The following is an 18035-nucleotide window of genomic DNA, read 5'->3' as shown; positions in this document are numbered from 1 at the left end:
AATAACTAATATGCTTACTCTAATTTGCTTCTAAGTTTTATTTAACTCAGTTGTGTCATGTGATTGTCTAAACATGAAAAAGAACGTCAGACTATAGAGATTATAGTGCAACTAACACTTGCTTTTAAAATAAACATATTTTTGTCAGATGACTTGCAGGGTGCACAGTCAGAAACTGAGGCCAGACAAGAAATTCAGCATCTTCGAAAAGAATTGATTGAAGCCCAGGAGCTAGCTAGAGCAAGTAAACAAAAATGCTTTGAACTTCAAGGTGAGATCAACATCACTGAAACTCCCTGGGGGCTTTATGAAACAGCACAGTGTGTTTGGATATCACAGAGCTCAGAGAGCCCAGAGGCACTGCAGGATCTCCAGAGCCAGGGCTTTGCTAGGCTTCTCTTCAGATATCCATTCAACCTTAAAAGCTTTCGTTTCAGATGGTAAGATGAGGACTGTGGCAGTGGTGGCACACACCTTTAATCCCAGCTCTCTGGAGCCAGAGGTCAGCCTGTTCTACAAAGCAAGTTCCAGGACAGCCAGAGCTACACAGACAAACTCTGGGACCCCCCCCCAAAAAAAGCTTTAACAACAAAAGACCTTTATTGATAATTACATGCTGATTATACATGCTGATTAATGTCTGAAATGCTTGGGGTAAAAGGTTTCAGATTTCATAGCATTTCATATTTTAGTTTTTTTGGGGGGGGGGTGGAAGATGCCCAATCAGTGAAACTTGAGACTTGGGAGAACCCTGTAAATTAACTTTTGGCTGTATTAGTGCTCACTCTTGGGTGGGGAGTTTATTTAGCAGTAAGGTTGTGGGCAGAGTTCAAGGTGTGAACTCTTCTGAGCAGATCACAGTGGTATGTGTGGGGGGACGGAAGAGTGCAAGTGTGAGTCCAGCCTGGGTAGCTGGACAGTTGAAAGGAAGAAAGAGAAAGAAAGAAAGAAAGAAAGAAAGAAAGAAAGAAAGAAAGAAAGAAAGGAAGGAAGGAAGGAAGGAAGGAAGGAAGGAAGGAAGGAAGGAAGGAAGAAAGAAAGTAGTAAGATCTTCTCATCTTGGCCACTTCTCCTTGGCTCATCTGTCTGATAATCATTTGCCAGTGGGGACTTCTATGTTTTCTGGGGTTTAGCATTTGGTATTTGCCCTTTGGCAATGAAAATCTTGGACACTCCTGAGATCTCATGTATTCTTATAGCATTGGTGGGTTTCATAAGATGTCCTTCCTGAGTTGAAGAACAATTCAAATGCCAAGAAGAAGCTGGGGTCTTCTTATAACTATTCCTTTCCTGGTTCTCAAAGACATTACTGCCTTGATAAGCTGTTAGGACTGTCATTCAAGATAGCTAGAGCTCAGTGTAAGGCCAGGGTTTGATACCTAGATCCCCCAAATTAAAAAAAAAAAAGACATTCCTTACACATAAGAACACAAGAATTTTATGTTTTGGGTTTTTTGTTTGGTTGGTTTTTGGTTTGGTGTATGCTTCTTAAAATTAGTTTTGTTTTGGGTTTTTGAAATAAGGGTCTCATTACATAGCCCTTGCTGGCAAGGGATATGCTGCATAGACTAGGGTGGTTCAAACTCACAGAGATATGCCTGCCTCTATTACCTGAGTTCTTGGAATTAAAGTATACAGTACTATGCCTGGCCCTTAAGACCATTATTATTTTTTAATGATGCTAGAACTTGCCTTTGTGTATAGTAGGCAAGCACTCTACCTCTGAGATATATTCCTAACTCTCTTTTGTAGACAGGGTCCTACAACATATCCTAGGCTAGCCTTGAATTCAGTGTGTAGCTGAGGCTGGCTTTGAACTTGTGAGCTTCTTTGCCTTAGCCCTCCCAGTATTTGGGATTATAAGCGTGCGCTTATCAGTGATGATTAACAGTTAGGATATTTCTTATGTAAGAAAGACTTCTTGGTTGTTCAGTGAATAGATACTCTAACTGGTTTTTATAGATTTGTTGTTACTAATGTTTTGTGTTTCTAAAATCTTAATGGCTAATACTGATAATACTTATCCATCTAACTCTTATGTCTTTCAGTAAACTTTAAAAGAAAAATTTTAGAATTTCTAGCTTTGCAATTGTGAATGTTTTTCATTAACTCACAAAATTAGATACACCTTGTTTTTGCTTTTTAGCACTTTTGGAAGAAGAACGTAAAGCCTATCGAAATCAAGTTGAGGAATCTGCTAAACAAATTCAGGTTCTTCAAGGTATGGGGCATCCCAAGACTGTTTGAGATGGCTGTGGTTATTTTTCAGATTCTGTGATTGAAAAGGAAATAAGGTTGCAGAGGGCCCTCAGTTGTCAGAGCTCTGGTTCTTCCCTAGAGACTGTCATGCTAAGTCCCGGGACAGTTTTCCTTTGAGGAGATGAAAGGGAAGGACTGTCACATTAATCCATTGTTTAGACACTGGAGTCATCAAGGCAGGGGTGATGCTAACTGGTGCTGTATGCCTGTAAACTCAGTCTCAGGAGATGAGGCAGGAAGGTCATGAGTTCAAGGGCCACCTCAGCTATATAATGAATTTGACGTTTGCCTGAGCTAAATAAAACTTTGTCTCACCCCCTCACCCAAATGTTTTTATACGCAAAAGGATTACACACACACACACACACACACACACACACACACACAAACACTTCCCTTTCTACTTAATGTTCGTTTTTAATATCTGTATGAAAATATTGTAAAAACAAAGAGAATAAAAATACTAAAATAAATATCATCTCTGTGGGGGAAAAGAAAATTTACTCTAGCCTTTTATCTTTTCCCTTTTGCATCTGTAATTTGCCATTTTATGTCTCTTATCACAAATTGTTTGTGTAATTTAATCAAAAGGTATAGCTGTGACATCTAGGCTGCATAATAGCTGTGGCCTGTAATGTGTTGTAATTTTGTTCTTAATACCTCTGAACTTAAGAAAATGATAGATTATATGCTTTTACAGTCCAGCTGCAGAGGTTACACGTGGATATGGAGAATCTCCAAGAGGAAAAGGACACTGAAATCTCCAGCACAAGAGACAAATTGCTTAATGCCCAAGATGAGATTTTGGTCCTTCATCAAGCAGCAGCAAAGGCTGCTTCAGAGCGGGACACTGACTTTGCTTCTTTGCAAGAAGAGCTTAAAAAGGTGAGGGCGGAGCTTGAGAACTGGAAGAGAGCAGCATCTGAATATGAGAAAGAAATCTCTGGTTTACAGAGCAGTTTCCAGCTTAGATGTCAGCAGTGTGAAGACCAGCAGAGAGAGGAGGCAACAAGGTTACAAGGTGAGTGAGTGCTTAGGCACAAAGCTCCTAACTCTTGCTGTCAGGGAGTAGGAGGTGGTGGCACTTATTCACACCACATTGTCTCAGCCTACACCTGCCTTTGATAAAAGGTAACTACATAAACCAGGGCTTCTATTAGTATAGGGCTGTTAGTATTAGGTCTATAGGTACATTGTGCCCATCTACAGGTTCTGTGGTAAGTGTATTTTTATAGACATATATTATTAATCATTTATAATGTTATTGAGGAGGATATGTCATAACAATGGTGCACACCCATAATCCTAGCACCTAGGAAGCAGAGATTAGAGGATTATGAGCTAAGGCCTGCCTGGGTTGTATCCTGAGAGTGTACATCAAAACAAGCAAACATTAACATTATTGTTTTAAAGCAGTGAAGAAGCCAGGTGTAGTAGGGCAAACCCTAATGCCAGTGCTCAGGAGGCACAGGCAGATGATGTTCTGTGAGTCTTTGGTCAGCCTAGTTTACATAGAGCATTCCTAGCCAGTCTGGGCTGCAGAAACACCCTGCTTTTAAGGTGATAGCATCTCTTGGAGCAAAGTGATAGGAACCAAAGACTGCCCTTTAAAGACCTGCATGCTTTAGGAGGGGAAATGTGTTCTCTGAAATATTGTTCTGCCTCCTTTGAATACGGTATATTTTGGCTTCTATATTAACACATACATTTTGTGGCTGTTTTAGGTGAACTAGAGAAGTTGAAAAAGGAATGGAATCTATTGGAAACTGAATGCCATTCTCTAAAAAAGGAAAATGTTTTGTTGTCATCAGAACTGCAGCGGCAAGAAAAAGAATTACACAAGTATGTAAGAATTTCCCTTTAAATTAAAAATGCTTACCTTTAATTTTTATGTAAATTAAATTTAGATATTTAAATATCATTTTGGAGCAAAATGTTCAGTCAAACCTGTTATTTGATAAGTTAAACATAGTAAGTATTACATCACTTTATTCCTTTTTGCTACCATATTCAGTAAGCACGCTCCTTTTGGGATATCCTAGAATTCAGATACAATTAAATGCTTCTGCTGTACCATTCCCTACTGTTAAAAAAAAAAAAAAAAAAAAAAAAAACAGCACAGATCCAAATCAGAAATTGCCCTGTTAACAAAAGGACAGTACCTTTCACATAGGAAATGATTGTTCTTTCACTTCATTGATCTCTTAGTAAGAATGGTGATCTATAACAAAGAATTTACCACCAGACAGATGAATTTAGCTTCTAAATCACACAGGATGTGGCTAGATAGCAGACTACTAGAGGACTTGTGACTGTGGATTCTGTTCCTAGCTTAAAGGAGGGAGATGATAGAGTTTTAAGAGAGTGACATTGGACCCATGGCTTGCTCTTACCTGTCTAGCCAAAACAGGAAGCTCCAGGTTCAGTAAAACCTTATCTTTAGAGGAAGACATCTCACACACACACACACACACACCCCTATATGGTGGCACACCCCTGTAATACCAGCACTTGGGAGACAGAGGCAGGAGGACCTGGAGTTCAATGCCTTTTTAGCTCTACAGTTTGGGTAGCCTTATCTCTCTATCCCTTACCCTTTCTACAATCAGTATGGAAATACCCAAAGGAGCAAGATATGCATTTCATTGTAACACTAGGAAATCTCAGAATAAGGATCCATAAAGCACTTTGATTTTTCTCTAAGATTTTATGTATTTTTATTTTATATGTATATGTGATTTGCCTCTCTGTAAGTAAGAGTAACATATATATGCATATGTAGTGTGCATTGGATTCTGTAGAATTATAGTCACTCCCTGAAACTAGAGTTGCAGATATTTGTGAGCTGCCATGAGATGCTGGGACTCAAACCTGGGTCCTCTGGAACACCAGTCAGTGCTCTTAACCACTGGGCCATCTCAGCCCTGATTTTTCTCTTCTAATGCTTTGCTTAGTCCTTTCATGTGTTTTATGTATATTATGTTTTGACTATATGGTGATAATTAATGAATAAAACAAATGTTCACTTGTAACATGAAAGTTAGTACAAGCAATGTCTAAAATAGGAAGAGGACAATACATACACATATGCTTACATGTGTGTGGTGATATCTTGTTTATACAAATAAAGCCTGTCTGAAGGTCAGAGAATGGAGCAAAACACTCGCCAATAAACAAACAAACAAGAAACACCCTGCTTTTAAGGTGATAGCATATAGAAGGACATCCCCCATCACATTTGTATGTATTGATTACCTGTGTGCCAGCTCATGTAAAGTGTTTTGTTCATTTGTTAGTACTTTGAAATAGGGTCTCATGTAGCCCAATCTGGCCTTGAAATTGCTATGTAGCCAAGGCTGGCCCTAAACTACCTAATTGTTTGGCTTTAGTCTACTAGGTATTATGAATATAGGCATTAACTACTACACCCAGCTTGGTTTTTTTGTGTTTGTTTTTTAGTTTGTTTGTTTTTGTTTATATTGTAGTCTAGACTGGCCTGTAAATCAGTCATCCAGATATCCATGATATACATGTACAACATATTAAGTTTTTAGGAATTTATTTAGTTTAATGTTTTTATTGGTATGTATGTATGTATGTATTTATTTTGAGACATAATTTCATGAGTTAGCTAAGGCTGGGCTTGAACTTGATCCCATCTCAGCTTTCTTAGTTCTGGGATTTTAGTTGTGTGTCACTATGCACAGTTTAATTTGTGTTACTTAATTATTCTTGTTTTTTAAGTATTGATATTTAAAGATTCTGAACCTTTTGATCTCTCATTTTTGAGATATGATTAATTGAAATCTGCAGACTGTTAAAGTACTATCCTTTTAAAATTATGTCACTTTGCTTAAATGTCCCAAAAAATGTTTATAGATTCCTTGTGAGTGGAAGCATATTGCTTCAAATGTAGACTTCAGTTGGGTGTGTGCTGCTTGCCTGGAGAATCAGCTATGTGGGATGCTAAGCAGGAAGAGTCCCTTGTGAGACACCTATCTCACAAACAAACCAAAACAAAACAATGGGTCCTAGAAATGTCATTAATGTCAATAATACATGTCATTATTCAAGTCATCTGTCTACACTCACATAAAGTACATACGATATATTAATTCTATTTCTCGAACATTCTGCCCAAGTACTCTACATTTATTTGCTAAGCTTCTCTTTACACAGGGTCTTAAAGGACCTTTAGTACCTATGTTTATTGTTCTGGTAGTATCAGACTCATCCTTAAGGATCTGCTCATTATATAAGCAGAGTGAAATATATGCTGTGTAGTTCTTTATTTATAGTAATGAATCTGATTAAGTTGTGTTTTAAAGATGTAACACTGTCACTTTAAAAATCTTATATTAAAAAGATGCTTTATATGTCTGGGTGTTTTGTTGCTTGTGTACTTGTATACCAACCATGTGCATGCATTGCCTGCAGAAGCCAGAAGAGGGCAGCATATACCCTGGAACTGGCATTACAAATGGTTGTGAACTGCAGTGTGGATGCAGAGAATCACAAATCCTCTGGAAGAGCAACTAGTGCCACAAGTCATCCCCAACCTTGAAAAATGTTCTTCTAACTGCTTGTGGGAACTAATTTTTCTCTAAGCCAGATAATATTGTTCATTGAACAGGGAGTTATTATTATTCATACTAGAGATTGAACCCAGACTCTCAGTTATGTTAGCCACATGCTCTACCACTAGCGCTCTACCATATGCTCTCCCCATTTTCTGAAAAAGGCATTGATGTTCATTCATATCAAGTTACTTTCCTCATGTGTAAAATATTTTTAATAGCAAATTATAAAAATAATTGTGTAATTAAAGCTAGAGAATAACTTCAGATGTTATCTTAGTCAGGGTTTCTATTGCTATGATAAAACACCATGCCCAAAGCAACTTGGAGAGGAAAGGGTGTATTGTATCTTGTAACTCAGGCTGCAGACCATCACTGAGGGAAGTCAGAGCAGGTATCTGAAGACAGGAACTAAAGCAGGGGCTGTGGAGGGGTGCTGCTTATTGGCTTACTCCTCATGGCTTATTCACCTGCTTTCTTATACAGCCTAGGACTGCTTGCCAAGGGGTGGCACCTCTCACAGTTGACTGAGCCCTCCCACATCAACAATTAGGAAAACACCCCACAAACTTGCTCACAAACTAGTCTGGCAAGGGCATTTCTCAACTGAGGCTCCCTCTTCTCAGATGACTCTAGATTGTGTCAGTGACAGAAAGCAACCAGCACAGAGGTGAATGTCTGATACAGAAGGATACTGAGACACTCCTGGATATTAGATGTGCTTTTGCACATCTAAGATCTCAGGAAATGTTTGTTCAGAGAGTAAGGTGACCAGTTAAGTGACTAGCTCCGTATCCCACAGTTCGGTGTGGTAAGGTCAGGCTCCACCTCCCAGTCCAGTCCCTTGTCATGTGATGGTACTTTTCATTTACACAGGTTTGTCTTTGCTTGAGTTAGCAGTGATACCTAAGCTTCAGGTTTCTGCCCCTATTCTCTTTTCAAATACTTAATCTTGTAACATAGTTGAAATACATATTTTAATGTATTTATGAAACAATTAGTGAAAATAATTTGATATATTAAATATATAATTAGAACCAGGCATGTGGGTGCATATATTTTTTCTTTTTAAGATTTATTTATTTTGTATATAGCATTCTGCCTGCATGCCAGAAGAGGGCACCAGATCTCATGATAGATGGTTGTGAGCCACCATGTGGTTGCTAGGAATTGAACTCAGGACCTGTGAAAGAGCAGTCATTGCCCTTAACCTCTGAACCATCTCTCCAGCTCCAGGGAAGGCAGAGGCAGGCAGATTTCTTTGAGTCTGGTCTACAAAGGAAGGTCTAGTCCAGCAAAAGCTACATAGTATGATTCTGTCTCAAAACAAGAAAACAAAAGTAAAGAACCCCTCCCCCCAATACAATTAATCATTTCCTCCCATTTATAAAATTTCTACTTTTTTTTTTGTATTTTTTTTGAAAGGATACAGCTTAAAACTTCAAGGAATATTTTGAAGTGTTTTTAATGCCTTTTCCTTACTGAAAAATCTTACTTTTTTTTATACCTTTGTTTGTTTGTTTGTTTGTTTTGCTGTGAAATACACTTCCTCCCACCTAGTGCAGTGCAGAGGATCATGGGCTTTCTCTGTGTCTAGTGTCTTCTGTAAATGACTGTTGGTATTTATGTTGCAGTTCTCAGAAGCAGAGTTTGGAGCTCACTAGTGACCTCAGCATCCTCCAGATGACCAGGAAAGAGCTCGAGAACCAAGTGGGATCCTTGAAAGAGCAACACCTTCGAGACTCAGCTGACCTAAAAACTCTTCTCAGTAAGGCTGAAAACCAAGCAAAGGATGTTCAGAAAGAGGTAAAGCGAAAAGACATGCTCAGCCCAATTATGATTGGACTTAAAGCCAAAGGCAAATCAGATATCCATGCTTCTTAGAAATAAAGAAAAGCAGAAAGCATATTACTTGACAGTTGACACTTGGAACATCCCAGCCTGGTAATTACTAGCTGTGCGTCATAGTCCATTATCAAGAGAATTTATCAAATGTTTGTTTTCAAACATACAACAGAGCTAGTTTTTAATTTTTCTCTTAACAGTTGACTGGTATGAGAGACCCTTTGTAACAGGTTTCTTGGTCTGATTAACTATCAAAGAGCTTGTCATATTAAATAAAGCATTCTTTCAGAAGGCAAACTACAAACTAGGACAGCTCTTGAGAAAGTGGCTAAAAAGTCCTTACCCTGTGGCTCATGCTTATTATTCCAGCACCTGGGAGGCTGAGGCAGGAAGTCTACAGTGAGTTCAAGGCTGCTGGGTTACACAATGAACCTTAGCTCAAAACACCAAAGTGAAATGTATATACAGATGGCCAGGGTGATGCACACCTACAGTCCCAGCACTTGGGAGGTGGAGCAGGAGAATCAGGAGTTCAAGATCAGCTTCAGCTATGTAGTGAGTTTGAGAACAGCTTAAGCTGCATGAGATCTATGCCAGAAAACAAACAAGGAAAAAAAGCTAAAATTCAACTATAAATAGGCAGCCAAATGCCTGTTCTGTGGAACTGTATTTTTTTCCTCGACTTTCTTTTCGTCTTCACAAAAATACATAAGTTTTTATGTGATTTTGCTTATAACTTGATTTCATGAGCTTTTGAAATAATCATGTCAATGATGGTGGGAGATTAACTTTGGAAGGGACTGCCCCCAGGTCTTTCTGAACAGGATAGGTACATCTTAAAGTTGACAGCTGGATAGTACAAGTTGTGCTCACTCCTGCCCTGACTCCTGGCCAGCTAAGGATGTAGGTTAATAAAACCTGTCTGCTTATCAGAATGTACCAACTGTAGACTTGCTTACAGGCAAGATTCTTCATAAGTTAGAAGGAAGTAGAGCACAGCTCTTTGTCTTTAAAAATGAATTTTCTGAAAGTTGTTTTTAGAAAATAAGATTAATGCAGGTTTCTCTGCACTTTCACTGGAGTATCCTGAATTTGGAAATTATTGTTCTTCTGTCTTTGTGCTTGTTTCTAAAGGAAAAAAAACTGCAAAGGTTTTATATTCATGTAGACACATTGACTTTGAAATGTTCTGCTTTACCTGGGTAAGGATGTGTATTCTAGGAACATCCTCATTTGGTTGAAACACAAATTTTATGCCAAAGTAAATATCCTAATATTTAACACTGTAAGCACTTTGTGCCCTCCCAGTCCATGTGCCATAATTCTTTCAATATTTGGGAAGAATCTGTGGTGGGAAGATGATTCTGTTGTATGTTATTATGAATACATTAGCCGTTTGTTGCATTATTTGCTTGCCTGCTTTCAGTCACTGAATAATCAGTGCCAAATGCTTTACCTGTTTCCAATGGCAGTGGCATGTTGTCACAGCATCTCAAGTCTTTGGATTGCATTAAATGCAGCATATTTGAAAATATGTCTGAGCTTGTTAGTATGTTCTTTCCTATTTTCTTGTTCACTGTTTTTCATTGTGAAATGATGTATATTCATCATATTCCTTTGAAATATGAAATTGCTGTTTGTCCTTCTGTCAATGCATTGGATACTAGTCTGTAAGTAAAAGTTATAATAAGGTTTTATCTCAGTGTAATCCACTACTAATACATTATTACTTTTTAGTAATGCATACTTCTTTTCAACATTTCCCTTTGCTCTCCCTTTCTCTCATGGAGTCATGCTTAATGTGCTCAAAAACCCTGGTTATGTGTCGTTAAGGTTAAACCCAGACATGTTTGTTTTTATGAAGATGAGCCACGGGTGTTGGTAATATTATGTGGTGGTTACTTCACTGTCTACTTCAAAGTTAAAAAATAAGAGGGAACAGATGTTATATCCAACCGAGGGTAAAGCTAAAGCTGCAGACGCGACCTTTGTGCTGCTGCTAAAAGCCTTATCTATGGTAACTTTTATATAATAACTCCAAAGGAAAGGTATGAGAAATTGTATATCATCTTTGTATTTGATTTTATATGCATCTCTGTATTTTAATTTAGAGAGAACATGAGAATATCTATGATCCAAGAGTTCAACCAGTATGTGGCATACACTTGCAATTTGCACACTCAGGAAGCTGAGATAGGTTTTGAGTTGGTGCCACCTTGAGAAGCTAGATAGACTCTTTCTCAAAGAAATCACCCAAGCAGAGAATACACCACACACTGAACATCTAAGTCTGCCCTGAAAAGACTGACTCAGGGTTGGTGTTTGGCTTCCCTGTCTTCCCGTAGAGCCAGAGTCGTCCCCATGCACTCCTGTGGTTCTGTGCTTGGAGTAAGCAGCAGCATCCTGACCACAGCACTATTTCCTATGCTTCCCCTTCATAGTCCCTGAGAGATGATCAAGCATTCTGCTGTACACAGCAGTCTGGATGTAAACATGGTGGCAAAGGAAAGGGAAGGAAGCTTTGTTGGCAAAGCACTTTTGACCTGTTGTTTATTAGCACTGTTGGTAACTGTCTCACAATCACTGAGAACTGATTGCACTCTAAGGTGCAAATGGTAGTCTGGGATCACTGGCTCTTCCTTGGTAGCCTTCTGCCTTCTGGGAAAAGTTCACAGACCTCACATCAACTGAAAAAGGTGGTCACAAACAAAACCTGTGAATTTTAGTCTTTGGTTCATTTTCTAGTGTATTTCCCTTCCTGGTAATCTCTGACTCTGACCTTGACCTTTTCTCTATATCTTTTTTCCTCATGTCTGTACACATTTCATCTTTCTTGGAACTTGACTTTATTAATGAGGTTCTCTCCACTCCAAGGTGTTTGGATTTTCAGGAGTACTATTATAAAAGTGTCCTTTGTTAAGTTTGGGATATAGGTAGAGAAGAAGTACAAACCTTCCATTCTCCTTAGCCATGCTGAGACAAGAGGAAGAGCCTCTCTAATAGACCACACTCATGGGATATTTGTTTTTTATTCAGTCTTTGTCTTCCTGTCTTCCTTCTGAAACACTCAGAGATGGCAGAATGGGGAGGCAGAAGTGGAGACAGAGCTCTGCCCACCCAGCATTTGAACAGTCCCTTTGGGGGAACCTAGTCTTCAGTAAGCTGCAGTGTCTAGAAATGGAACCAGTCTAGAATTCCAACTTCTTGGAAACATTAAGAGACCAAGCCACAGTATATCACATTGGTTTGACCTGTCTTCAAATGTTAGTTTGTATGAAAGCCATGCTTTTATATATATATATTCATATTATATCTAAATATCACTAACATATACCTAATTTTCAAGAGTAGAAAATGGCTGGTTCCTTTATGGAAACTTTTCTATCAGAAACAGATGTTTAAGTCTTTTAAATTGGCACTGATGTGCTTTAAGTGTCAAATGCCCCAGTCTTCTGGTGAGTATATCAGATGCATTTTTCTGCCTTATTTGTTTAAACAGTTCACTGATATCCACTAGTGCTGAGCAGTAGAAGATCAAGTAAATAATGTGCCTAAAATGGCTTCTTTTTCATTACCAGTAAATACATTTAGACCTAATACTTGCCATTTAACTAGGATTTGTCTCTACCTGTTTGTCTTTTGCGCAAAGGAAAACAAATTTTCATTTTACCTCTTCTCACTTGATGGAAGAAGTGACCTTTTATATTATAAACAGATGACAATACGGTATGTTCTGTTCTTTGATTTTAACACTAGGGCAAGGAAGTCATTACATAGAATGACACCAACATTAAAAATATCTTTACTATGAGTGCCAGGACCTTATCCTTTCTGATAAAGAAAGGCTTGACTTTGGTGTTAAAGGTTATTAAACAGAGCCTGGTATATAGCAGACTAGGACCATAACTTCATACCTATTTTAAGTCAAGCCTGCACACTCTTTTTCCTCCCCCTCCCCCTTTACCTTTAGTATGAAAAGACACAGACTGTACTCTCAGAATTGAAGTTGAAGTTTGAAATGACTGAACAGGAAAAGCAATCAATCACAGATGAGCTCAAACAGTGTAAAGACAACCTGAAGCTGCTGCGAGAGAAAGGAAATAATGTAAGTGTTTACCGACTCTGCTTCCATTGAGAGGAATGCTGGAGGCTTGAGAATGTTTTTCAGAAGACTTCATTATGATTTGGGAAAGTTACAGCCTGGGTACAGAAGAAATAAGCTTTTCATTATGAATATCTGTGATTGAATTATTGTGCCATGTGATTTCTTTTTAAGTAAGAATTGATCTCTTTAACTTACACCCATAGCAAAGCTTGAGTCCTTCTTGGTGGAAAACAGCTGTCAATAAAACAACTTAGAAGAATTGTCTGGTATCCAGATGAGTCTGAACTTTTGTCACAAAGCCTGGCTTTTCATTTCTTTCCTACTGGGAAATGAAGCCTGTGCCACCAGAGGCCATTTAGGAGACACGGCACACACGCCTTAACCTTATGTTGTCTCAGAAAGCAAAGCTCTATAATAGTTTTCATTTTTGTACTAGTAAAGTGCATTCCTAAAAGTTTTCTTTTTATTTGGTATCTGTCTATAAGCATTTGGTAAATTGATATAGAGCTTTCTAATGTGTGTTAGAGAGGTGGCTCGGGGGCAACAGGCACAGAGATAGGAAAAACATTTGGCTGTAAATTTAGTTTGATAACACTTGTTGGGAAGAAAGGTCTTTAAGGCCAAGTTATACTAAATAAATGTCGTGTTGTTTGTTGTGACCATTGCCTTTGTGGGCCCTAACTAATGGCTGTTCAGTGTGGTTGGTTGTGCTCTGAGAGTTAATCCAACTCTTACAGCTTGGACACTGTAGTAACCGAGAGCCATATGCTTACTGTGGCTGCTTAACTTGCAGCATAAGTGCAGACGAGTGATGTTGCATGGCCATCCAGTTACACAGTTTTCACAGAATACTCATGAGTTGTGTCCAGCTGTCCTTTGCTTACTAAAGTTACAGATTTTAGACAGTAAAGGATTGATTGCTGCTTAGGTAGGAACCCTTTAGTAACTGAAGGGCCGAAGGCTTTATGCTAAGGTGGATTGCATTTATTTAATGCATAAAATATAGAAATCTTCTAAAATCAGATCATAACGATATATTTTCTTGTGTAATTCATACCTGATTGTAGAAGTTCAGTCCACTTCCTGCTAAATTAACCTACAAAGACATCTTGCATGGTCAGAATGACCTTCCCTGTGCTGTTACTATTTATAGCCACATAAAACTATTCAGTTTCAGGATGAATTTACCTTTTTCACAATTTGGCTTGTATTTCCAAGTAATTTTATTCCCCTTTAAAAAAAATCAGATATGTTTAAAGGAAAGTTGTAAGCTTTGGCTGCCTGTTTATCATACATTGTGCAATGTCTTTTGCCTCATCAAAAATTCCCATGATCACAAAACATGTATTTTTAAGCTTTGAAGCAATACTATCTCGAAAGTGAAAGACTTGGAAGGAAAATGGTTTTTGATGGAAGAACAAAATGTACCCTATCCGTTGCCTCTCAACTAGTAAACTTCAGATGAGAAATAACAATAATATATTGTCAAACAGAGCATTACTTGGTAAACTGTTGTCATTGCTCTGTCTGAACTTGTGATGGTTCATTAGGTTATTTGGGGACAAGTTCACTGATTATTACCTCCAGCTGCTCCTTTTAAAGTAGTAGTTTCTTAGCATACATAACCCAGCCCATCATTCTGGTTTGTGTTAGATGTCTTTAAAATGTTTGAATTGGTGCAAAACCTGAATGGTGTGCTTCTGTTACTTCAGTCTTCCTTTCCTTCTTCTCCAACCACCCTCTGGGGTCTAAATCATCTTATCTGATTTTTTACATAGCATAAAATGATTTTAATATCCCTTCCCTTCTTCAGCCCTCCATATTACAACCTGTCCCAGCCGTATTCATCGGCCTATTCCTGGCTTTCCTGTTTTGGTGTTTCGGTCCATTGTGGTAGAGAAAGGTACAAGCACTACTGTTGAGTCCTTGTCTATTTGTCCCTGTCACCTGTTTGTGCCATATTTGTAATAGAGTGCATGGCAAAACCACACAGGTATTTTGTTACCTGACGCAAACCCTTCATTTAGTATGCTGTGTATTTGTGTTGTACTAATGAACAATCAACTAATCACATAACATTCTGTCTTGTTTCTTTTGTAGTAATGCTAACCATGAATTAACTTCACGCTAACCTGTTGTTAATATGCTTCCTTTAATGGAGTCTTTATCTCTAGCAAACTGGAGTAAGCAGTGAATTTCTGCAATATTATCGCCTACATCCCAGTAATGTGTTCAGTCATTTGAATGAGAAATGAAGAGTTTGCAATCTTGAAATGTTCAGCCAGTATTAGTATTACCCTTCCTTTCTTCCCTTTCATGGCTTAGGTTTTTTTTTTTTTTTTCCTCCCTCTTTAATCCTTTGCCTGTTTGCTGTGAAGATGAAGGAAAGTGAGATTAGTATAATGACCCATTGACTCTCAATCTCAACACCAATGGGAGTTTACTTCTTATAAGTATACTACTTATAAGTAAGCTCAGTAACAAACCTTTTTGAGCTTTGATCTGCAAATGAAGAGTGTTTCTCAAGAACACTGTCAGAATACCAGTACGAATAAAGGTAGCAACCAAAGTAAATGGATTTTATAAACCCTCTGAAAGCTAACTGGCTGACTGGGAAGCCCATCTGTGCCTTGCCTTTAACTGATAACAGAGCATGCTTGTCAGAGGAATCCTATGGGCAGGGCCTTAGTGCCACTTTCCTCTTGAACCTTGTTTGATTTATCTTCTTTGGTTTCAAGTTACAGGATCAAGCCTTTTCTTTCTATCTCATGTTAGAACTCTGAGTTTCATAAAAACAAACTTTTCAGCAGAAGTGTACTGCAGGTGCACAGTATATGCAGCAGGCACAGTCCAGAAATGTATTTAGAAGTAACTAATAAGTTTCAGCTATAGCAGATTTAAAAGCTGTTCAGGACTTTTCTGGGGTGTTCAGCCTTCCACATAATGGTCCTGCTGGTATGGTTGTCTCTCATTTTCCTTTCTTTTTAACTCAGCGTAACAGTGTAAGCACAGTTTTCCAAAGGTGTTTTAAGTACATGGGACTCAGTTCACCAAGGGGTTAAATATGTATGAAAAGAGAAGGAAAGAATGTGATATTGACTCTTGGTTTCTTTCCACACAGAAACCCTGGCCCTGGATGCCCATGTTGGCGGCCCTGGTTGCGGTGACAGCCATCGTGCTGTATGTGCCAGGTCTGGCCAGAGCTTCTCCATGACAGTGTGTCTTGAGTCTGTACACCGTCCTCCCTCTAGAAGCTGCCTCTCACTCATGCTGGAGACAAAGCAGAACCATTTTTTTCTTTTTTTACCTCTTAAAACAGCAAAGTGCAAGAATACAGCTGTAGGGTCATTGCTTTAACTTATATAAAAATATATCTGTCTATAGAGAGGATATAAAGTTGTGAATTTATTTGGATTTTCATGTAATTTTTAAATTAGTATGTTGAGATTCTGAATATTATGGTGGCCTAAAGTAGGCTTCTTAGTGCACCAAATTATTTATACCATAAATTTATAGATATTTTACTCTGAATTCTGATGGCCACATAATTCATTTTTCTGATTCGATAACTACTCAAACCGAACAACCAATATATAGATGGGAAGAGAGGCCCTGTGTGCTCAGTGCCTATCAGTTTGAATATATACATACACATACATACATATATATATTTTTTACATATTTACTCCATTTTTACTTGTTTAAAAAACCACTGAGCTATTGGGAACAAGACCTATACAATTATTTGTGTGGATTTTTTTTTTAAAAGCAAAAACACATTTGGAAAATATTCTGTTATGATGATAATTTGAAGAATACATAAAATGTTTGTTCAGCCTTAATATGACTTGAAGATGTAAAGGACATCAGCTTTGAAAAACTTTCCATGAGAGTTTGTATTTTCTTGAGCAAACTGAAATATTTCTGGGAGCAAAAACATAATTGCATAATTTCAGTGCAATCAACCAAACTTTTAAGTGAATTGGAATGTAACTTACTAAATCTCATGTATTTAAGAAATGTTTTCTTTAAAAGCCAAGTTACCTTCTCATATACAGCAGTTTAGAAAGCATGATTTTTTTTTTTCTGTCATCTGTTCCTCCAAGCATGTTTAATTGAAGGAAGAATTATATCTGTTTAGATAAGCTTTTATTGACTTAATTTGGTTATGATGTGGAGCTAATTCACATTCAGGGTGAACTGATGTTACCTACCAAGATTTCTTCCTTGGGTATACAAATGGTTTTTTTTTTTTTTTTTCTTCCTTTCTTTTTTTTCCTTTGCTTTTCTTTCTTTTTTTCTTTCTTTTCTTCCCCCCCCCCCTCTTTTTATTGTTAATCCGGACATAATTAGCACTATTCCCAAGATTGGTAGTGTTCCAAACACAATGACACACCTAAGCACTGCTTGACATTATACATTTAAAACACGGGGGTTAACGTTTAGCTATGGTTTTGTGCAGTACTATAGTGATGTTAGTATTCTAAAGCATTACATAATTCAGTTTTCTTCAGTTCGTGAAGACTGGGAGGGAACATTGGTGAATTGGCTTGAATGTTCTATGAGAATACCCTGATCTAGCCAGATACTGAGAATAGGAGTTTAGGATATAATTTGCCTTGTGATATTTGGCAGTCATTGTTTTTACTTTAAAAGTTGTATTTAAAGCTATTTGGGATTGTTGCCAGGAGAATCACTAGATTTATGGAGGGATTAGCCACAAATGACTTGTAGAAAATATTGTCATATAGTTCATTTTATCATTCTCTGTTGCAGGAAGCCACTCTACCACAGAATGCTAATATGCCAGTGGTACTCAGTACCTCTTGTATATAGTTATTGCAAATACTGTTCTGAAATGCTTAACTTCAAAATTACCTTTTTTAAAGTAAATAATTGTTTGAAATCTATTTTGTAAAGATAAAACGTACAATAGAATTTCTGGAGTACAGATTAAACTATTTGCACTAACACACATGATGTGCATGATTTAATAAAATAACTTTAATCTCCCTATGCATGTTTGAGTTGTGTATCATTGGAGTTCTTAGTGCTGGTTCTACCATTTGGGTGTCCTTAGCCTTTGCTTGAAGTGACTTATTGTTAAGCATATGTTACATGTTCATCAGGGTTTAAAAGAAACCAGAGCAGTTTTCTCCCAGTTTTACTTACTGCTGTACCTTTTCTCCTTTAATGTGACTCACTTGCCAGACTAATGTCATCAAATGTTAGGCCCAGCGTCAATATTT

General features: G+C 37.8%; 1 protein-coding gene across 26 annotated transcripts in view; it reads left to right on the top strand.

Moving 5' to 3' along the window:
- Positions 1 to 17802, top strand: part of Slmap (sarcolemma associated protein) — a 119309-nt gene extending 101507 nt beyond the window's left edge. For 9 of the 26 annotated variants that reach the window (XM_051176710.1, XM_051176709.1, XM_051176713.1 and 6 more), the window contains 7 exons: positions 149 to 271; positions 2147 to 2221; positions 2960 to 3280; positions 3984 to 4101; positions 8471 to 8642; positions 12652 to 12786; positions 15908 to 17802. In XM_051176710.1, coding sequence (XP_051032667.1) covers positions 149 to 271; positions 2147 to 2221; positions 2960 to 3280; positions 3984 to 4101; positions 8471 to 8642; positions 12652 to 12786; positions 15908 to 16000 — 1037 coding nt within the window. In that variant the 3' untranslated portion in view covers positions 16001 to 17802. Of the gene's footprint in view, positions 1 to 148; positions 272 to 2146; positions 2222 to 2959; positions 3281 to 3983; positions 4102 to 8470; positions 8643 to 12651; positions 12787 to 14599; positions 14690 to 15907 lie in introns of all 26 variants that reach the window. The other 17 variants (XM_051176708.1, XM_051176716.1, XM_051176712.1 and 14 more) reach the window with 3 other exon arrangements.
- Positions 17803 to 18035: the final 233 nt, after the last annotated feature.

Source organism: Phodopus roborovskii, unplaced genomic scaffold, assembly GCF_943737965.1.
Source record: "Phodopus roborovskii unplaced genomic scaffold, PHOROB, whole genome shotgun sequence".
Lineage (NCBI taxonomy): Eukaryota > Metazoa > Chordata > Mammalia > Rodentia > Cricetidae > Phodopus > Phodopus roborovskii.
The sequence above is the reverse complement of the archived record's forward strand: the minus strand, read 5'-3'. Positions and strand labels throughout refer to the sequence as shown.